Source organism: Sinocyclocheilus anshuiensis, unplaced genomic scaffold (genome assembly GCF_001515605.1).
Source record: "Sinocyclocheilus anshuiensis isolate Anshui unplaced genomic scaffold, SAMN03320099.WGS_v1.1 scaffold609, whole genome shotgun sequence".
Classification (NCBI taxonomy): domain Eukaryota; kingdom Metazoa; phylum Chordata; class Actinopteri; order Cypriniformes; family Cyprinidae; genus Sinocyclocheilus; species Sinocyclocheilus anshuiensis.
In genome coordinates, this window is record NW_015541011.1 from 2,226,800 (window position 1) to 2,250,107 (window position 23,308).

Sequence of the window (23,308 nt, forward strand, 5' to 3'; positions counted from 1 at the left end):
CACAAACACACACACACACACACACACACACAAAAGGACTCTCACCATACGCGCAAATATACACAAATGAATAATCCTCTGGGGTTCTTACTACTGATGACTTCAGATGCCACAAGCTTGGCATGTGGGATTTGTTTTGATTCATGATGGGTAAGAAACTATACCGCTTCCAAATGTTGGCGTGGTATTCCATATACTCCCATGCATATGTATATTTACGCTGAGCTAAGAGAGTCCTGCGTAACCTCAGCGCTATTTACCAAACAAGATTCTGTACATGTGCCGTGCTGTAGAAGAAACCCAAGCAGCTTCTGCAGTTGAATTTCTGCATTTTTAAACAAAATAATAATAATATTCTTTTTTTCTGCTTCCCATTTTATATTTTAGTGATTAATGAGGCTGACAGCTGGGTGTAGCCTCAGGTGCTGAATGTGGCCAGAGCTCTCTGCACCTTAATTATAATCATCTGAGAGGCCTTCTAATTCATAGATGAATAATAGAAGGAGTGAGGGTACCTGGTTTTCTGATATTTTGCGCCACTGCTCTGCTTGTTGTGTAACTGACACTATTTTAGTTTAATTTCACTGTCAGCGAACTGATCTAAAGTCCATAATTTCACTCAACAGTCTTGTGGATGTGTACATGAAGAATCAATTATTTTATACTCACCAGGGGTGGCATCATGCCCTTGCTGGATGGTGGGATGACGACTCTCAAGTCTGGCTTGCGGCTACCGATGCCCATGTTGCCCCCCGGTGGCGGCGGTGACTTCGCAGGCATGACTTTACCAAGCCCGTTCCCGCTGGGTGTACCCAGAAGCCCCGGTGAGCCCCTTGGGTTAACATAGCCGTTTCCTGCTGAGACACACATATGGGTGGAAAGCATCATGGGATTGTGCTCTAATCGACCAATCCCCAACAGCCATCAGTCGATCGGACGACATGCCATTTCCCAGCTGCAGTCGTAGCATCTCATAGCACGCAACGTTAAGTGTTCCCGACCCTCTGGGAAAGTTCTAATAAGACTCTGGTAATTATCCCACACATTTACAAAAATAAAACATAAATTTTGAAATTTATGAGCCTTTGGTTCTGTTGGTGTACAATGGCGTCAAAGCTGTCTTTGTGTGTCCCAGGATGAGGAAAGCAATTCAGTTTAACAAATGTAGTGTGACTTGAGCTATTTAAGAAGGAATGGCTAAAGTCATTACAACTGAGTGCAGCCATTCACTGCTATCAAAGACAATTAAAGTGCCATTTTGGAGAAGAAATCTAAAAAAATTTGGTGGGGTGTCAATGATATGTTTACATATGCTGTACTTTGCCATTCCTAGTTCGAAACTGAACTACAGCTACTTTTATTTGGAACCTTCTCCTGCTGAATCTAGTGCAAATGGATACATTTAAAATTTGAATGTTAAATGTTAGCACATGCTGTAATGACCCAAAAAAGCACAATGAGAGGAACCCAGCGTCAGTCTGCAAAACATCAACAACAACTACTGAAAAGTTTGTGTGTGAATGATGTCATCACATGAGAACGAACAGGCTAATCCATCAAGTCTGCACCTGACTGACCTCACACCGTATACTATATATATTGCAGGTTTCTGGTTTCATGTGAACGTCAGAGCTTTACAAAGATGTCTTTCTACCATCTGCTGGCCCACATTGTTAGCAAGTTCCTTCACACAACCATCTGAAATATTCTCTAACAATCATGGGTCATTTACCCACAATGTGTAACCTCCAAAGACAAACACAGGAATTACAATTGGCCGACGTTCAAACCAAAGCACAATCACCCCTAAGGTCTCCGTTTCAATGTTTTCTCTCGTCAGTATGAAAAATGCTGAGCAACTAAACAACAACCATCAGGCAAACAAGTGCAATGTCTTTTGGTTTTCAGAAAAGGTCCATTTCATTTCATTTCCATTTGCTTGGAACTGTGCATACAGCAAAGTGCAATGTCATTTCCGTGTGTTTTTCTCCATAACAGCAGCTTGATTAACCCTTTGGGGTCGACAAACGCGGATACGTGTTTTGTGGCATCTTCTCCTGATAACACCGAAAAGAACTTAAATTACACTTTCAGTTTTGATCTTACAGATAAGAGCAATACATCAATCGAATCTGTAAATGGTCTACTTTTATTTGTATTCACACATAATAACAACAAAACGTTGTGCATTTATAAAATAAAGAAAACAAACAGGGTGCACCTCGAGCAAAAATCTCCACTCAATCTTAAAGTAACCTCATTTCTGTGTAGGAGAAATATTTGAGATGTTAAAGAGATCTCACTTTTGATTTTTCTTTCCTATGGGTATAGCCCAGAAATAAAAAGCATTTATTAAATATTGAGCTGTGAGCATTACGTGTATGTGTCGCTCTCAGCAGTGCTTTAACAGAGACACAGTAAGTGCATGTCTCTACTCTCTGTCTCTCTGATGATGGCCTTCTCTCTTGCTGTCCCACAGCAAGCCCCCACAGGAAATGAGCATTGGGTGGGGGGCAGAAAAAGCCCCATGACTAACATGATGGCTTTAATCCAAACTTATTTAAAGAAAATGTAACCCTGGAGCTTTCTTTGCTGAAAGGCACATAAACAGCGTATGACTCAGTCTTGATTATTAATTGACTCATTTGATTCTTAATACATATTATATAGTAGAAATGTTTGAGCTCATATTGAGGCATTTGACTTGATGCACACTTTGTAAAGTTATTGAGATCACTTCTGAAATTTAGAGGAGACAAATGTGAGAGATCCAGAGTCTCTAGCTAAGGAGAAAAATCTGAGCACAGTGTGTGATGTTGTTGAGATCTCTTCTAAACATTTGAGGAGACACGTGTGAGAGATCCACAGTCTCTAGCTAAAGAGAAAAATCTGAGCACAGTCTGTGATGTTGTTGAGATCTTGTTTGAAACACTGGAGGAAACAAATATGAGACCACCAGAGTCTTTAGATTAGGAGAAAAATCTGAGCACAGTGTTTAAAGTTGCTGAGATCTCTTTTAAAGCTTTAAAGGAGACCATTGTGAGAGTGTTAGAGTTTTTGTCTCAGGAGACAAGTTTGAGAAGCAGGAGACTCAAGCAAAAGTTTCCATACAATCTTAAAGTAACCTCATTTCTGTCTAGGGTAAATATTTGAAATGTTAAAGATATCTATTTTTATTTTATTATTTCTTCCCTCTGGTTAGCTTCTATGTCATGTATCCACATACATTGTCATATTTGAAGTTGCTTTATGTAGACAGCATATTTGAAATGTTAAAGAGATCTCTTTTTTATTGTATTTTTCTTCCCTTTGGCTAGCTAGCTTCAATATCATTTATCCACAACATTTCAATCAAAGACAATACATTCATTGTCATATTTGAAGTTGTTTTATGTAGACAGTGTTTTACTGCACAATGATTTAACGGAGGAAACCATAACCTATATTTACATACATGCAAAAATGGGCTGTACGAAACAACATTTTAATTCTCTTTAACAAAAAAAAAAAAACTGGTACACTAGTGTTACATTTGTTCTATCTAAATATTAAAAAAAAAAAAATACAAATAAAAAAGTCTTAAAAAATCTTAAATAAATAAATAAAGGTATTGCTCTTATACTAAACATCTTGCACTTGTAAGTCCTTTCTAGTGTGTTTGGAAAATGTGGTGTATATACAATGCTGGACATTGAAGAATTGAAACATTTCAACTAGTAACCCTTGATATTCTGAAATGTTTAATGCTATTTAAATGATAGTTTTAGTATTTACAATATTAGTACAAGTTTAACATTTCTCCTAAAATAAAACTGAAGACATCTTAAGACAAAGCTGAGATATATAAGAGAATCACCCCTTTGCATCCTGAGCGTAGAGTTACTTCTGTCAGAGCCATAGCCTTGTGGGAAGCACATCGACGTGAAGGCACAACTGCACCTCAGACAACATGGGTTCGAATCCCAGTTAAAGGTACTTTCCTGCTTCTGTTCAATTTTCACTTGTCCAATTGTTTCCTGCCTCTACTCCTACTGTCCTGACCATTAAAGGTGAAAACCCCCATTGTAATCAAACAAAAATAAAAGCAACCTCTGAGCAGTAAAACATTTTTATAATGGAGTCTTGCAAGAGATTACAGCAAGACAATAAGACAATAAAGAGATCTCCTATGTTTCTCTCATGTTTCTCTCCCATTGTCATTTTGGATTTCTTTCTTTCAGAACTTTCTCATGTCTCAGTTGTGTCTACTTTTATTTCTCCTAAGGATTTTTAGGAGAAACATCTGAGACACTGTTGAGACTAAAATGAGAAATGCATGAGAATCACAACTAAGTCTCTTGAGGTTAGAAAGAGCAACCACTGAGCAATAAAATATTCCTATAATGGAGTCTTGATAGAGATTGCAGCAAGACAATAAAGAGATATCTATGTTTCTTCCACCACATTCTCAGTTTTGACTTTTTTTCTCAAATATTTCTCATGTCTAATTTGTGTCTACTTCCATTTCTCCTAAGGAATTTTAGGAGAAACATCTGAAATGCTGTTGATACTAAAATGAGATACATGAGAATCTCATCTAAGTCTCCTGAGTTTAGCGAAAGCAACCACTGAGCAAATTTTTTCCTATGGGTATCTACAGACAGAAATACTCAAAAACAGACAGGAAACAATCAAATTAAGTGGGCTCAGGAAATGATCCAAGCAAGATTTCAACTAGGGTCACCCACACATAACGTGTTTGGCAAGTTCACTACTCAACAGGTCACTGAGACAACTTATAAGATGTTAATAGCAGATTGTAAGAGAATCTCAGTTGAAGCTAAATCTTCATGCAGTTTCCAAATCTCAATGAATATCACCCATCTAACTTGGATTAACAAACAAAAACAAACTTTTTGTTTGGTATAATTAAAAACTTGAGGATTACATCAGATGTTTCATCAGTTGTCTTAGAATAATAAATACCTTTCATGAAATTTGGCAAGTAGAACATTAACATTTATTCATTTTTCAGATATATAACACATGTAAACAGTTTTTTTTTAAACTAATAACAATATATTTACATTTATCTTACAATAAATATCAATAAATTATCTTATCTATATTATAGAATCTTAGAACTTAGAATGCATATAAAATCTTAGAACTGCATACTTCAATTTGCATTATGTAATACTTTGATGACTAAATGCAGAAAACCGTACTAATGAAGAATAAGGAGGTGTGTCTTAATTTTTGGCTGGTACTGTAAATGCTTATTCAATTGACAGGAAATATAAGATGAATGTAAGCACTGGAGTGTGTGAACCTGTAGTGAGAGGGAGGAAAATATATTGTAATTACTGTAAAAAAGCACAGCGGCAGTGCATTGCTCTGATAATGATCTAAAGGAGGGAGGATGATATCATTACGTTGAAATGCTCCCAATTTCTGAAAAAGGCGCCTGTTCTCAAAAAGGCGGAATGTGTAACTGAGGCCCTACTGAGACATAAGCAGCTCTGATTCTGAGCTGTAACCAGTGTCCCCACCCCTCTCGCTCTTCAAACACCGTGTCTATGTAAGTCGCACATTGAATCCTCTCATACTGAACAGAGTGGAACCCAATGTCATAATTCCTAAATGAACACCAAATACAGAGGAGTTATGTCAAATTACATTGCTGTCTTGAACAATGCTGCTTACTTTCATAAAATAAGTTTCTCGCTCAGCTCTGAGTAATGCATGATCCTATGGGAGCATGGTTACATAATGACCCACTTTTCAAAACAAATCATTTGTTTCTTTTCAAAGCAAGGCTGTTTTGATATAAAGCACCAGATAAGTCCTAACCATTTACAAGTCATCATTACCTTGAGCAACGTAGTGTCTTCAGAGGGGCAAGTATGCATGAATGAGAAAAGACTAATGGATTTCAGAATCAAAGCTTCGCCTCCCTAATAGATTAAGAGGAACAGAGTCCAAATTCTAATTATAGTCTTAATTAATGAGGCTGAACAGTACCTCTTAACGGGTGCAGCCATATTGTTTTGGCTCTGGAAATCATGCACAGGAACAATGTGAGCTGGGAAAAGAGTTCCAACTGTTGGTGCCAAAAAATAAAAAATTCCAATTCATATTTTACTTGGAGAGCTCTTTTGAACAAAAAAATTAATATAATTTATAATACCTCCATGAGGAAAGTCAAAAAAAAAAGACTGAGAGGACTGGATCGGGATGACGTGGACCTCAAGATATGGTTAAGTAACTGGCATATAAACGCTCTTTCGAGAAACATTCTTTTGACACACAAACAGGGCTTTAAATAACAGGGCTCCTCAACAGCCTTTCATTCTTCAGTATTAATGAAGGAAGCTGCGCAGCTTCTAGGCGCGCTGCATAACAGATACAACTCCGTTTTTTAACTGAGAAGGTCCTAAATGGCCAAAACGCACATCTGCGCACACTACTCAAAACTGAATTCCAGACTGCCTCAAAGATCGGTTCATCAGATTACTAATTGGTGCTCATCAGAACACAAATGATGTATTTCTGGAACCATTATGTTTGCATCACTTCCTCTTTGTGCACGATCACGCATTGTGAACTTTGGTGTAATCTGCAAGCTGAGAGCTTGCTCTTATAGCTTGAATAAGGTGTCTTTATCACATCAGCTCATAGTGCCAAATCTATTGCAGTGCACTAATTGAATGTGTGGGATCTGCTCTTCTAAAGTATCAGCCACACCTCTGTGATCCCATGACGAAAGCACATCTAACAAGACTTCACATCGTTTCAATTTTAATTAAATTAAGCTGCCAAACCGTCAACTTAGTTGCTTAAACATATTGAATATATGGCATTTTATCTCTTTAATACTTGACACACCAGTATTATCAGAAAACACAAGGTCCTAACATGTTACGTTCTCATGGTTATCCAATTCTGAAGCACAAACCCTTACACAGACCTTAGAAGTGGTTCTGTTAAGATGGAGATGATCGAAAGATCTCTTGGATCAAAGGAGATTGAGCACAAATCATTTGAGGACTATTTCACCTTCTGGAGTTGTGGGCTCTTCAGCAATAAGTGGTTTTGTGCTGGGCTGTCTTCATTCTGCATTTACACACACAGAGAACCTGTGCTTAAGGAACCAGGACAGATGTTAAAGTATGCTGGGACAACTGACAAAAAAATGGAACTAAATTTAGAGAGGGCTGATAATGCCCAGCTTGAATTGCCTCATTCAGGCTTACAATGTTCTAAACTTCTGACTTTTCTCAATTAGATTTCAAGGCAATTTATATTCAAATAAAAAGCATATTATATAAAATTGAATAATATAAATATATAGAAAAATATACAATTATCTAATAAAATAAAATAATATAAACTAATCCATCAATGACATTCTGTCTGCTTAAGTCTGGGTCCAGATCGATTTGAAAAATTCACCATGTGGGAAGAGATTTTTGTTTTCTCTTTCGTGTCAATACAAAAAATGGGATCTGGGTAATTTGAGAGAAACTAGGCCTTCTGTTCCCCGCAAAAGTCAATAACAAAATAAAATCTGAAACGAAGATGATCCGAAACCAAACATTCTGCTGGAATCGTGCTGAGCTTCCATATCAGAGAACTCTGAGAGGAAACTAAGCCATTTTGTTTCACAGTGCTGATGATTCATCCTGACCTCCAGCAACTGTACATAGTTAGGTAACACCGAATCGCTTCAAAAGATAAAGAATTGTGCTACAACACGAGCCTGATATTTCACGAACAAAAAGATTCATTTGCACCCCAGCTGGGCATGTCAGCATGATGAAAAAGCTTTCTTTCCCCGAAGAGGAGAGCCGGTGTATGTGCTTAGATTAACGCTTGGATCCTCTTCACCATTCCTTTGGCTTAACTGGTCATCAGAGCATTGCGCTGAACTCATTCAGGCAATATGAGTTCGCTCTACACAGGGGAGAGAGCAGAAGAAGAGTGCTGTGAGCCGCATTCCTGCAGGCTCTGCTCTGAGATGTCTCTACTCCCCCAGTGCCTTCTGCTTGTGAAAAATCATAAGTATGCAAGGAATGGCCATCTGACAGGAGCACTAAAGTGGTTCCTCTCCAAGGCAGCCACGCTGGTCGAGGCTGTTTGGAACAAACAACAGCTGCGCTATGTGATCAGAGATCCAAAGTGCGCTATGTGACCACAGAGCCAAAGGCCTGAGACTTCTGGGCATACGCTCCTCGCTACACCCCATAATGCCACTGTCAACTAAGCACTGTACGTCCAAGTACCTTAAATCTCCCCAGATACTCTGGGCTGGGCCATCACTAGACCTGGGCTAGAGTGGCTGTAGCCCCAAATCTTTCCTGAATGAAAAGTAATTTAACTTCAATTGCATTATTTATGGGAAATTAATAAACAAATTACACCATAAATGTATATTCATTAATAACAGGCCAACACGTTCTTAAAATTTCTCAAAACTAGTTGCGGTTTCTGGCATCTGAGATGACAGCAAAGACGTCAGTGTTTCCATGGGCAACACAGGGCACCGTCCCTGCATAGATTCACACACTCCATTTCTCTATCACTCATCTGCGACAGTTTCACGGGACTGTGCTCACTCTCTCTGAGCTATATTTCGCTTCCCCCTCTTGCTTCTGCTGCCTATGGGAAAAGTCTTTGCACCCGCAAATGTATTTATTTTACATTTTCTCTCTCATTTATTATATAATGCAATATGTTTGATTATTTCATTAAACATTTCATTAAAATACCAAGGTTTTACCAAACCTTGATGCAGCATAGCCAAGTTAACATTCCTTCAAAATATTGAATTCCAATTTAAATGGTGTAGATATTTTTGCATTATGATATAGCATTAATAGGCTAACCCCCGGGTTTCATTTATATCTAGCAACATCCTTGTTTCAAATCTCTAAATATTGATTCTACAGAGATACAATACTGTCGCAAAGGGACTATGCTAGTGGGGACTGGCTCATAAATGTCTGACAATTATTAAAAGACTGATGAGAGGCATCAGGCGCATAATAGCAATGAATTCTACTCTATGTTACTGAAAAAGTACTCTGTGGTATTCATTACCAAAAAGCTCTGAGTGTTATACTGTACATGATCTCATAGGAGACTCAAAAACCAATATTATCTCCCACTGTGTACATTCAATCAAGTGAGTCTCGGACACTTAGCACTCAGTAAGCGCATATGTGTGTGTGTGTGTGTGTGTGTGTGTGTGTAGTGTAGTGTAGTTGGCAAAAAGATGGTTAAATACCACCTGTCTCTGCCTCTCACCGCCACAGAATGCTTATGACAGGTTGCCTGGTCATTGTGCACAACAGTCTTAGAGGGATGTCATGGTCCGAATGCGGAAAAGTCTTTGCACCCGCTCAAAGTCAAAAATAGGGGTTGTATTGGCACAGTACAAGTAAAAAATTATCAAAATAACTTAACAAGCACCACCATATGATATATGATAATTATATAGTGTAGTTGGCAAAAAGATGGTTAAATACCACCTGTCTCTGCCTCTCACCGCCACAGAATGCTTATGACAGGTTGCCTGGTCATTGTGCACAACAGTCTTAGAGGGATGTCATGGTCCGAATGCTTGCAGGGTTCTGCTGGGTCAGGCATTTAGCAGGCTTACGCCAGCCCTATAAGAACTGCTACAGTACCAGGAAAACAGATGCACCTGTCAATAGGGGGAAGGAAACTCGAGGGGGCCGGGAGGGATGGAGGCAGGGGGCCGAGGCCTTAATGGAAATGCTGAGTTTATTTACCTGTCTGAATCAGCTGCTGAAACATAGTTAACCGTTTCATGCACAGACACAGACAGAACGGAACTTCTTGCTGAGCTGCATCTAATCTGCACCCTCACTATGTCTAATGATCCTGGTTGACTTTTATAGTGATAATTTTCCAAGTTTTCCAGAAAGAAAAAGAAAAAAGAACCCATCGCCCCACCCCCCACCAGCAAATTAGGGCAGGAGGAATCTTCAAGATCATGTGAGAGAGCATGAATCTCACGGCCTGTTGTTCCAGCAGTCATGCTCTTGTGCTTGGGTGTTTTGTAATGTTGAAAAAGTAGCCCTAGTCTTTCGCTGACATAGACAAAGAGGCCCACTAGAGTACGGAGGCAACCCTTGTATTTGTAACTGTCAGGGAGGAACAGTTGGACATATGACCTTGTGTGCATCCTTGGTGACTTGACAGTGTGTGTACACAAAAGCAACGGGGCAGACACTTGCAGCTGCCGCCATTTTCCGTCATCACATGACTGTTTACACCCGCTCTATCAAACGCCCAAACCCACAAGTCAGTTCTAGCACAACTTAATGCTCATCCATCTGGGTGGAAAATGTGTCTCAGAGGCCTGTGAGACAACCTCTGAGGTTTTCTGTGAATGATAATTGTAATATGCTATTTTTCTTTTTCTTTTTCATGAGCAGCCATAGAAAAACCCTTGATAATATCCTTTATGTCCTCATAAAGGGCAGAGTCACTTCAACATCCATCACTGGCTCATAACAGTTTGGCCTAGATTTCCAAATATCAAGAGAGAGAAGGGGGTGGTGTTCTCTATTGTAATATGCCAGGTTTACTCTAAGCAGAGGAGATGTGATTGAGGGAGACCCGCTTATCCGGTCGCATGAGGAGCAGCGGTAAAGATGGTGCTACTCCATTAGGATGAAGAAAGAGGGCGACATACGTCCTGAAAATGATATCCCCTATTACAAATCAACCATATCAATCATAAAAACAGGAAGCAGATTCAGAAACCCCTGCGAAGCGAAACATCTATTGACAGAGGAGCTGATGCAGTCACCCCAGAGGACTTTCCCGCAGGGCTGGAGTCGACACCGCTCGGCACTGTGAGCTCTGTGAGGGCACCCAGCATGTCACCTAATGAGACGCACAAAATGAGATGATTAACCATCTGCATCTTTTATCTCTGAGTGTGTGGGTACATGTGTGTGACAGGCCAGCCTTCACACGCAGCGTTGTGCTCCCTTTAGTGTGTCAAACACATTTCAATGTTGCAGAATTTTAAGGAGCGAAAGTGCCCCCCTTCTAAAGCAAGAATCACTATTGCTCATACTGAACAAACCCTTAATTCTAAGTATTAAACTTTGGTATGTATCATTGTACTACAGACATGAATGATTACTCAAATCATGTGGCTTGTTGAGCAGAAGTGTGATATTATTTATCTAAGGGATCTGACAACGGATGTGCGGGTCTAGTCGACTAGTCGACACTGAAAACAATAGTCGATTACACGACAGAAAAAAAAGAAGAAAAAAAAAACACAATTATCATTCAAATTACCATCATTTTATGTTACCATCAAATTACCATTGTTACATTTAAAACATTTTAAATAAGTTAAAATAAAACATTTGAAAAATAAAACATTATTTTTAAAAGTGTATCTGGGCGTAAACTACATTTTTACCTCAGACCTCGCATGAGTTTTCTTTGTGTCAGTTGTGGCGAGCTCAAAAGTGACCACGTGAAAGACGAGTAAGGTGTGGGATTATTTTGAATTAGAAGGAATAATTGTGACCTATTTTTAGCGGAATTCATTGAGGGATTTTGAGGATTTTCATAGATTAAGTATTTCAAATGTAGGCTATTATATACACGCACGCACAAAGTTTTTTTGTTTTTTTCTTACCAACTTTTGGGGGTTTCTTGCTTTTAGACTAGTCGGATACAAAACTTCCGTTTAAACGACAGTCAAATTAGTCGTCGCGCACATCCCTAGAAAAAACACATTGCACTGAAGGAATGACCCGGGTCATGAAAGACAATTATCATACAGACTTTAAGGTGGGCCAGTCAACAACCATATAACAACCACCCAGAACACAATAGCAACCACCTAGCAACACAATATAACACCTTTGCAACAGTATAACAATTCCCTGGCAACCATCTAGAACACAACCTTAGCAACTGCATAACATCACAGTAAAAACCTTTTAGAACATCTTCGCAAGCACATACAAATCCCTTGTGCAACTACCCACAACACATTAATGTCATGGAGGCGACTTTTGCATCATTCACATTTTCTTTCTTTTATTTAGTATCTAAAATTTTTTGCACTGTATGCATAAGTTACAGTACATACACTACTGTTCAAAAATTTGGTGTGAGTGATTTTATTTCTTTTTTTAAAGACATGAATGATTTTATTCAGAACATATGCATATGTATCAAAAGTGCTAGTAATAACTTTTATATTACTTCAAATAAATGCTGTTTTTTTTTTGGACTTTCTATTCATCAAAGAATCCTGAAAAATGTATCATGGTTTCCACAGAAATATTAGCACAACTCTTTTTAACATTGATAATAATAAGAAATGTTTCTTGAGCACCAAATCAACATATTAGAATGATTTCTGAAGCATCATGTGACACTGAAGACTGAAGTAATGGCTGCTAAAAAAAACAGCTTTCCTATCACAGGAAAAAATTACATTTTAAAATATATTAAAATAGAAAACAGCTATTTTAAATTTTTACAATATTTTACAATAACACAGTTTTACTGTATTTTGATTAAAATAATTGTAGCCATAGTGAGCATAAGAGATTTCTTTCAAAAACATTTTAAAAAATTTGATCACCCCAAACTTTTGAACAGTAATGTATATCTCACACCCCTTGATACTTGATTAATAAAGCGTTTTTTTTCTGTTACACGCATGCACCTCTCTGCAACAAGCAATATGTAGAGAGTGAGAGACTAACACAACATCTAATTTTATATGATGTAATGTACAACTGAGCAAGACTAACACTGAATTTATGTTTTAAATCTTTTAAAATTTGTGTTGTATAATGTTTTATACAATATTTTCAGTTTTGGCTTCTGGCCAGTCCAGACTTTTTTAGTTTCCGTTTCAGTTTTATCTCAAAGATACTCAAAAGGCAAGCACTCAAAGAAACTAACAAACTAGCATCAAAGCATAGAAATGTGAATATAAACAAATCTGACTCACAGAATCTCCCACAAGTCAGTTACACAAGATAATCTCAATCAAATCTTTCCATCATGATTTCAAGCAATATTTGTACTGACGAGTACAACCTCCAGAGAGCGTGTGCTGGCCTGTGGAGGGTGAGCGTTTGGGTATTGTTGAGGTCAGTAATGGGTGTTGTTGGAACATCAAACATTATTTTGCAGCAATGCAGTTCAGCAGTGTTTTTGCCCTTTACTATGATCATGCCTCCCTCCTACATAGCAACAGAGATAAAAGGATGACTAATGTGTCCAGTGCAGAAAAACATGCATTTAACTCTCGTGCTATAACTTGAAGACATAAATTGCACAAGGGCCAAATGCAAAACAGCTATTTATGGATTTTCAGGTTGCAAGGTTCCTCATAAAGGTTCAGTATAAATCTAAAAAGCTTTCTGTTGCATCTATTGTAACAGAAAAATGTTTATGAAACACATTTACTGTAATTGTATCCACTATTTGTATGACAGTCATTCTGTCTGTCTGCCTGTCTGTCTCTCAATGTTCACACTAGGGCTGGTGCGGCCCAGCCACAGAGCCCACTGCTGTCAGACCATATTAAAGATCAGATGGTATTAAAGCTTGCTGTCGTCATGGAGACCACTTCCAGGAGACTACTAATTGATCTCACTTCCGTTCCATATGTGCTAGTGCTGAGAAGGTGTGAAACACAAAGCATAACAAGAAACATATAGATGTCTGTACATAGCAGCTGGGAAACAACATTACTGTTCCATTACTACAGATTTCTCAATGTGAGATGTAGAAAAAACAACATCTGTATTGAATTTTCAAAGCAAAGCAATAAGACACAAAACACATCTCTTGATGTATAAGCCATTACAATCCCACAATCCTGTGACGGTGCAGAACCTGCCCCACTTTTGCTGGTAGAAATGAAAAAACATAGAGGGAATAGCACTAACCTGTGCTGCCTGTGCTGGGGGGCCTCTGTGGGGCCCCGGCAGACACTAAGTTTCTGTGCAGGGAACCCTGAGGAGGAGACAGCATGGCACCGTCACTCAGAGAGGCAGTGGCGGCCGACAGGCTCTGGCTGCTCAGAGAGGCCCCGGGGATGTAGGACATTGCGTTGGGGTTTGTCACTGGCACAGCCACATGCATGGAGAAGTTCTGCGGGGGCAAGGCCGTCGGCTGGAAGAGAGACACACAAAAAAGGCTTTATGTGGGAGGCATCAAAGACTCTTAAAGCAACCTGTCATGCTTATATTTCATCTAAATATCCCAGTATCAAAATTGACATTCACACAGATACTAAATTATATCTCAAGAAGAAACGATACAATCAGAGAATGGTGGCGAGTTGGTTCTGTGCAGCGTTTGAATTCATTTAGCCTGGACATTCAGGTAGAATTGCCCATAATGGTACGCTGCACATATCTTCAGGCTTCTACTAGAAGTGAAAGATGACCCCTGAGCTTTGGTGCTTTTATCATACAATGGAGGAAAACAGGAGATAGATTGCCGGGTGGAAAAATGTAATCTCAGGAGGGAGATCTCGGGATCACCTTGGGCTGTCCAAAAAGCCCGGCATAAAGTGAGAAATACTCCTGAAAAACAATTATCCTATTGGGAGTTATTTTCACTGTGCTCGGAACACCAATTTTGACCCAGGTTCATTACATAAAACAACATCTTGGGATGAGATATATTACAAAGCCATGCAAATTTGGGAAATATCTTGAAATAGCTTTCGAGTCAAACATGGCTATAGCCAGCACTGCACTTGGCCCTTTCACAAAACAAAACAAATAAAACACAGAAAAACACAAAATACTTTGATTTTTTGTAATCAACATATAGACATTTTATATGGGGAAAAAAGAGGTGAAATAACTACAAGTAATCATAAGGCAGCAACTCTGGCATCATAATCAATTCAACAGGCAGTGCATTGCTGACTATCCATACAGTTATCCAGAGCGAGTGTGAGCAAGGACAGTGTCCATTCACTTAACAGTGAAGCGAGCCAGTTAGTGAAAATATTAGTGTGTTAATGACACAAAGAACTCGAGCTTTGTTTATGTCCATTCGGTGCAGTGGAAACAATTGTTTGGCACCCAATATCAGGTGCAGAATGATATGGTCACCACCCAATAAGATCACTATTGTCTCAATAAAAAAAAAAATACTCGATTTTGTAATTAAATACTCTGAGATTTATTTGTTACCAGCTTGAACTTGAAAATGGTTCAGTTATTTGATTGTACTAGGACTCTGGCTTCTGGAAGGACTAAAGAAATTGTCCAGGGAGATAAACAAAAAAAACAGGTGTTGCCACCCACCAGAAAGAGTGAGACTAAAAGAAATCAGTTCTAATGAGTGGAGGAGAAATGGTGTGAGAGTCTCTCCATCTTTATACAGTGGCAAATCTTCTCCATCACATGACCTGGACAGACCACAGCACTGAGAGAAAATATTCAATTTCCAGATCTTTTGGGGAGAGTGCTGGGAAGAACACATCAATTACCTCAACCAATGAATCTGTCAGTATTCTAGCCAGAAGGTGGACATAGAGACATTCTCTTTGAACAAAAAAAAATAAAAATACTGTAAAGAGATCACAATTGTACTATTTTTTTTAATACAGCGAGGCCCGAAAATCCACACCAAAATGTTTTTACATTTATACATTTGGAAATAAACAGGTTTGTGCAGTTTAATATAAGCTAATTTGTGATGTTAACAATGTTAATTAAACTTTTCACTTAAATTTTATGCTGATAATATAATTTGTAATTAAAAATGTATTCAACTACAAAATGTAAAAATCTCAATTTTATACCTCAGTGTATGTACAGAATCTAAAAAGTGCTTATTATTTTAGAAATTGATCAAAACAATTTCAAATTGTGATCTTAATAATGTGAAAGGTTTAAAAATTGTGATCTTATTAGGGTGAGAGAAAAAGGCTGTAAAATTTATGAGAAAAAAAGTGCACTTCTAACAGACAAAAAAAAACTATAAAGAGTATGCTTTAAAAAAAAATGTTCACAGAGGTTGCAGGGTGAGGCAATAAAAAAAAGGGGGGGGGGAGTACCCTTTCTGCCACAAAGCCAAGCAAAAACGTTGCATTTACTTACGATTTTATGATTTCGCATCATATTATCAAACTCTTCATTAATTTTTTTATATTTTTCTTCTGTGTGAGGGGTGAGGACATATGAAGCGTCAGGATCCGGGCTATCACAGCCTCTGTGTTCTTTCTTGTTAAGCGCCTGTAATGAACATCAACATAAAAAGAGGGATCAACACAAAAAGGCAGGGAGGAAGCAGTACTTACACCACAGCGCTTGTACATTAAATCACTCTCTTCATTTAGTTTGCCGAAACGATCGTCCATGAGGGGACTGTGACCGAAACAGTCATCTGGATCAGGACTGGCACAGTCGATATGGCCTTTGTTTCTTAATTTCTGAAAATGAAATAGGAAAATTCACACAAACATAGACATATGTAAACCCAAACAGCTGTTATCGTTGGGTTCATTTAAACAATGCCAAAGCAATTGATAAATTAGTGAATACGACAGTTAACTACTTAAATAATCTAGGGCAGAACATTTTGATAAAATGCATAACTCACAGAATGTAATAAAGAAAAATACAGTTACTGAACTTTGCTACAATTGCATGCTGCTTAGTGAACACAGAAGAGCTGCGATCGGGATGTTGAAATTGCACTGTAACAGTTCAATGGATAATTTGGCAAATACATTAAGAGGTAATACGCTGATGGTTGCACAATGCCTATTGCATTAGCCCCCGGGGAGGAAATTGAATTGTCACTCCTTATCCTTTCCCTTAAAAACATTAGGCTGGGGAAAACCAAATCGTCTTTTCTTTCTGCGTTTTTCTCCCTCCCTCCTCTTTGCTCTCTTTCTTAGGAACATACATTTCCCTCAGCATGTGTGTGTTGTGATGCATATTTCATTATCTTTCAGTTATCATAAGCCACCCAGCTGGAAGACACACACACACATAAGAGGATCCCACAGTGCAGTGCTTTAGAAGCTCTCTCACTGTAATTCAGCACACCTGCCACTCACAGGAGCCTATCAGAATGAAAGCAATGTACAAATTGAACGGATTATCAAATCTGGTCACAAACATTTATTTAAGTGTGGAGTGGACTGATTATTCTAAGAGCAAAGTGCAAAGGGCACAGCACCTGCTGTAATATTAGCCATTTTAGCCAGAGGGAACGGAAGCTTTTTTTGTAGTTTTTAATAAATACAAGTCTGTATTTCGTTTGTCAGAGGGGAGTCTATTGGTAACACATTACTTAAGGCTTGTATAATACAATTTAATGTTTATCTATGCATAGCTGGTCCTTAAAATAGTGTAATACATTAAAACACATTATCACAACACACAATTTAATGTACTGTCATGCATTATAGTCTTTAAAGGTATAAACATTACCAGGAAAAAACTGTATTGTAGCCTATTATTAAGTATGTACAAAAATAATGATCATTTATGAAATACATCACAATTTCATGCATCATTAGGCATTATAATTAATTATGAAGATAATTTAATATTACAATTACTTTCTGTAATTAAAAATATATAATTTAATGCAAATTAATAATTTAATTAAATGCAATTTCTGAAAAAAGAATTGCATTTACATTATATGGCATTAAAAATATCTTCATAAGGAATAATATATTGCATATCAGATTTAAGTAAAGTGTTAACCTCATATTTTTCAAACTCTCCTTTACCCATTAGACCGGCTGCATTAACAAGATGACAATGAAGGCTGCCAGGTTCTCAAAAAAGGGAAATCTTCATTTGAAGCCCTGGTCTGTTTCTTACTACATGGAGCTCCTGTAATAAGACTCAGGGTAGTTTGGCAGCAGAGGTTACATGTTCTTTCAGATGAAAAAGTCATGTTTTGAAGGAAGTGAAGCAAAGCGCATATACACTAACAAGCCCCTTAGTCTTTGTATCTATCGCGATGTGTGTGAGCGTGTAGGTATGTGTGTGGGTGTGTGTGAGAGTGCCTTTAGAGTGCAGCTGCAGTCCTCTGGTATGTCTGTGACTGTAGAGTGAGATCTTTGTTGATCCTTATCTACTTTATCTAATGACATATGCAACCGAGCTCCGCACGGTGTGAACTCAAACATCAGAGCGCATTCGTACTCATGCACAGGAACAATCGATACATGTACACAATGTGCTTATGTCTAAGCGAAACACAAAATGCAAGAGGTATACTGCTTACAGCAACAGATGCATGGCTTTTCTGGGACCATCTGTAACCATAAAGCTATTTAGTGTGGTGCCGAATGTGGCTCTCGCTCTCTCTTTCTGAGCAACGCCTTCCTGGGTCATTTCCTGTTTACAGGGCCCTATGTGGCTCTCTGAAACACTGTGTTTACCAGTGAAACTATGCACTTTCTCCCCCAGAGTGCCACAGATTCCATCAGGACCTGCAAATTATAGTCCCAACCTGCTCATTATGTGGCAAGTGCTGTGGCTGGAGCTGGGCAGCGAGGTCTGTGTGAGCAGGGCAGGGCCGCTGACTTCCACAGTAACCCTAGGGACACAACACACAATTTAATGTACTGTCATGCATTATAGTCTTTAAAGGTATAAACATTACCAGGAAAAAACTGTATTGTAGCCTATTATTAAGTATGTACAAAAATAATGATCATTTATGAAATACATCACAATTTCATGCATCATTAGGCATTATAATTAATTATGAAGATAATTTAATATTACAATTACTTTCTGTAATTAAAAATATATAATTTAATGCAAATTAATAATTTAATTAAATGCAATTTCTGAAAAAAGAATTGCATTTACATTATATGGCATTAAAAATATCTTCATAAGGAATAATATATTGCATATCAGATTTAAGTAAAGTGTTAACCTCATATTTTTCAAACTCTCCTTTACCCATTAGACCGGCTGCATTAACAAGATGACAATGAAGGCTGCCAGGTTCTCAAAAAAGGGAAATCTTCATTTGAAGCCCTGGTCTGTTTCTTACTACATGGAGCTCCTGTAATAAGACTCAGGGTAGTTTGGCAGCAGAGGTTACATGTTCTTTCAGATGAAAAAGTCATGTTTTGAAGGAAGTGAAGCAAAGCGCATATACACTAACAAGCCCCTTAGTCTTTGTATCTATCGCGATGTGTGTGAGCGTGTAGGTATGTGTGTGGGTGTGTGTGAGAGTGCCTTTAGAGTGCAGCTGCAGTCCTCTGGTATGTCTGTGACTGTAGAGTGAGATCTTTGTTGATCCTTATCTACTTTATCTAATGACATATGCAACCGAGCTCCGCACGGTGTGAACTCAAACATCAGAGCGCATTCGTACTCATGCACAGGAACAATCGATACATGTACACAATGTGCTTATGTCTAAGCGAAACACAAAATGCAAGAGGTATACTGCTTACAGCAACAGATGCATGGCTTTTCTGGGACCATCTGTAACCATAAAGCTATTTAGTGTGGTGCCGAATGTGGCTCTCGCTCTCTCTTTCTGAGCAACGCCTTCCTGGGTCATTTCCTGTTTACAGGGCCCTATGTGGCTCTCTGAAACACTGTGTTTACCAGTGAAACTATGCACTTTCTCCCCCAGAGTGCCACAGATTCCATCAGGACCTGCAAATTATAGTCCCAACCTGCTCATTATGTGGCAAGTGCTGTGGCTGGAGCTGGGCAGCGAGGTCTGTGTGAGCAGGGCAGGGCCGCTGACTTCCACAGTAACCCTAGGGACACACCCGTCCGCTGGGGCCTGAGTCTGCAGGGAGGGGCCCCTGTGGAAATCGCAGACCGCCAGGCCGGCCTTCTCATGGGCACACAGTGCTGATGAGCACAACATTTCCAAACAAAGAATGCGATGGAACTACATTATAGACCTTAATCAGAGTAGATGCCATATTGAATTTTACGCATATGAAAAAAGGGGATGTGAGGGATAGACTTACAGTAATACAATGTCATGCACTGTATAAATGTTCTAGATGGTGTGTTTTTCAAAACTCACAAGTTTTTGTCTACCGAAAGTCCTTTGGAAAGATGTTTTGTCAGCTGAACAATTGGCATGTTGTTAAACAACAGTACACTGTAAAAAACTAAAACAAAAAGTACTATTTCAGTCTTGCTACTAAAATTTCATGTTTAATTCAATGTGTTACATTGTCATTATTTCTAAAAAAAGGAACTAGCAATTTCTGAGTGAAAATTGTTACACTGTAAAAAAGGATTTGACACAAATTTATTTTTAGTTTTACCTTTCTGTTTTACATAAAGCAAAGACTATTGGACTAATGTTTTACAAAAAACTACTATTTCAGTCTTTCTAATTTAAAATGTCACATTTAAACTAAGTGTTACTTGCCGTTTCTTTGTAATGATTTGTAAAATTTACTAGCAATTTCTGAGTGAAAGTTATCATTGAACACACTATAGTTCTGTCCCTCACAGCATCGTTTTCATTTCCTTTAAAAATTTAAATATGGTGCCAAGGTCTATTGTGCATCCAATCAAACAAATAAAGCATATTGTGAGTCAAAATAAAACATAAATAGTGTGACATATGCCAAAATAAAGCAACACAATAGCATTAGTATGGCCTTTTGTCTTGCAAAAAAATTCACATTTGCACAATCCCATAGTGCACCATGCCCCCAAGTGCTTTAAAATCTGAAGGACTGGGATGGCACTCTTCTTAAACGACTTGCCATGTTTTGGGTGTCCCAGAGACACTGCCTGCAGCTCTAGTAAATGGATCACTAAATCAGCACATGTCCAAACAGGTGTCCCTCTCCCCCAACACCTGTCAGCTCCTTCACCTCACGATGCAGCCAATCAGCAGCCTCTGCATGTCAGTATGGTCATAGAAGGGCGCGTTATGCGTTGCGATCAAAATCTGTCAGCGCAGCACTACAGCAGAAAATAAGATGCTGCCAACAAGTGATGAAAGTAAATCCACTAAATACAAGCACAGATGGGGCATGAGTTTGATTTAACTGGATCATTTGCATTCTCAATTACACCTTTAAGTGTACGGCTGCCATGATCTCTCATCAACAGGCCAAAGTGGCGACTACATGCAACATCCTTCCAACCTTTGCAGAAAAAAAAATTGTTTGTAAAGACAACACCAGATGAGATGATGGTTGTGTCTCAAAATTTAGTGAGTTGCCTATCTAGTCAGTTTTTTTTTTACTTTTCTATGTATTGGGTCGACCGATATGTGTTTTTCAGGGCCGATGCCGATACCGATTATTACAGACCAAGTAGACCGATAACCGATATTTTGAGCCGATATATATGTCTGGTGTAAAAATGAAAATTAATGTCAAAATTAAGAATAACAAGGGCTCTGACAAAAACTGCCTGTCTTCTTCCGTGCATCCATCTACAATAAGGGTAATATAAAGAGAGAGTTAAAAGTGGGGCCACTGTATGCTTCATGATTAAGCCTATGAATACTGTACTACAGCTAAACAGCTTGGGGAAATGTAAGTATTTGGCATCAATAATTTACATGTTAGAAATGTATATGTAATTGCATAACCTCTCATAATTCTTCATTGATTAATTTCTGATGACTAAATCATAACCTACAAGAGGTGACTGTTCAATTCATCATCTAATGCACATCAATTGATTAACTTAAAAAGCACATATATATGTATATAATAAGTGTAAATAATTTAATTGTCTTTATAGCTCCATTGTAGAAGTTAAGAAGACCGCAACTATTTTAATGAAACTATAACACTAATAGCTTATTTTAGGCAAACTTGGTTCAAAAGCCTATTGAAATGTCTCAATTTTTGTCATCCTAATCTTAGCCTATGTGACAGTATCTTAATATTGGCCTATGTGACAGTAATTTCCATTAGTTTTAATTTACAGTGCAGTGCAAATGAAGGCATAAAACATTCATTTAATTTATCTTTTAATCAAATGAGAGTTCAACTCTATTTTTGACAAACAAAGTGGTTTACTATTAAAATTAAAACATGGAAGAAATAGCGTATTGTGTGATTATTCTTTTAAACAAAAGTTTTATTTAAACTTTTATTTTGACGGGTTGCCATGAGGACCTTTTAAGATTTTGTAGCCTATGTATATGATATGACGATAGTTTTACTCAAATAAAATGGTCAAATGCTCATGAAGTAACTCTCAGAGCAGTTCTGGGGATGTTGTTCATGTATTTATGTCTTCATTTGGTGAGACGGCAGATGCTGAAAACACCGCGAGCGTCACGCACTTCAGTATGTGTGTAGCAAAAAAACCGCGCGTCAGTGCCATTCACACATACAGAGACACGCAGAACATGCAGGATTCATATTTAAATAGTCTTTTTGCGGCTTAATATTTACAGATACTAGTCCATAGCACGATTTAAGTGGAGAAGTACCATGGGATTTTTAATGACCACAGAGAGTCAGACCTCAGTTTAACTGAGACGGGCTTTTTGAAAGTATAGTGTCCCTGTCACTATACTGGGGCGTTAGGACCCACGTAGACCACAGGGTGAGCACCCCCTGCTAGCCTCACTAACACCTCTTCAGTCGACCCCTATAAGCATCCAAACAAAAATGTTATTTTTGTCTAATATAGTAAGTTTTGTCAGAGAAATTAAGTGTTATTGTTATCAGAGTGTGGGGATAGCTGGCTCATTTGTCAGGGAAATTAAGTGTTATTGTTATCAGAGTGGGGGGCACTCACCACACACCAGCTACATGTGGAGAGGAGAGAAAGTCATAGGGCCAATCAAGTGGTTGGGGATTATTAGGAGGCCATGATTGACAAAGGCCAGGGGGGCATTGGGCTGCAGGGTGATATGGCTGTGGCAGGTTCTGACAGGCTGCATCAGAGCCAAATAGCATTTTTCAAAATTCAATTATTTTATTGGCAAATTGGTTGTAAAAATGACCGATACCGATAATCATAAAAATGCTTAATATCGGCGCCGATAATCGGCAGAGAGAGACTGGATTGTGAGTTTGTGAAAGAGGGAGAGTGGGCAGTGCTGGCGTAAGCGGTTCTGGAGAGGGAGCTGAAAACTCATATTGTGTAATCTGTTCAGCATGTCCCGCATGGCTCAGAGACAGGACAGTGGGACAGCTGCCAATATTCGTGCCAATATTCGTTTTTTTTTTATATAGAATGCATGCCAGACCTGTATTGATAAAACTTTGGCAGTCCACACAAAAAATGAGAGACTGACGTAAAGCCAGCACGACATAACTGCGTAGTGAGTACAT

The 23,308-nt window shown here is 38.4% G+C and overlaps 1 protein-coding gene across 16 annotated transcripts in view; it reads right to left on the minus strand.

Annotated features, from left to right (window-relative positions):
• Window positions 1-23,308, minus strand: part of LOC107690382 (myocyte-specific enhancer factor 2A-like) — a 113,986-nt gene that overhangs the window by 7,850 nt on the left and 82,828 nt on the right. For 8 of the 16 annotated variants that reach the window (XM_016488695.1, XM_016488693.1, XM_016488700.1 and 5 more), the window contains 4 exons: window positions 16,331-16,462; window positions 16,131-16,265; window positions 13,956-14,181; window positions 670-857 (listed from right to left, as the gene is read on the minus strand). In XM_016488695.1, the coding sequence (XP_016344181.1) occupies window positions 670-857; window positions 13,956-14,181; window positions 16,131-16,265; window positions 16,331-16,462 (681 nt within the window). The remainder of the gene's footprint in view (window positions 1-669; window positions 858-13,955; window positions 14,182-16,130; window positions 16,266-16,330; window positions 16,463-23,308) is intronic. The other 8 variants (XM_016488708.1, XM_016488706.1, XM_016488707.1 and 5 more) reach the window with 6 other exon arrangements.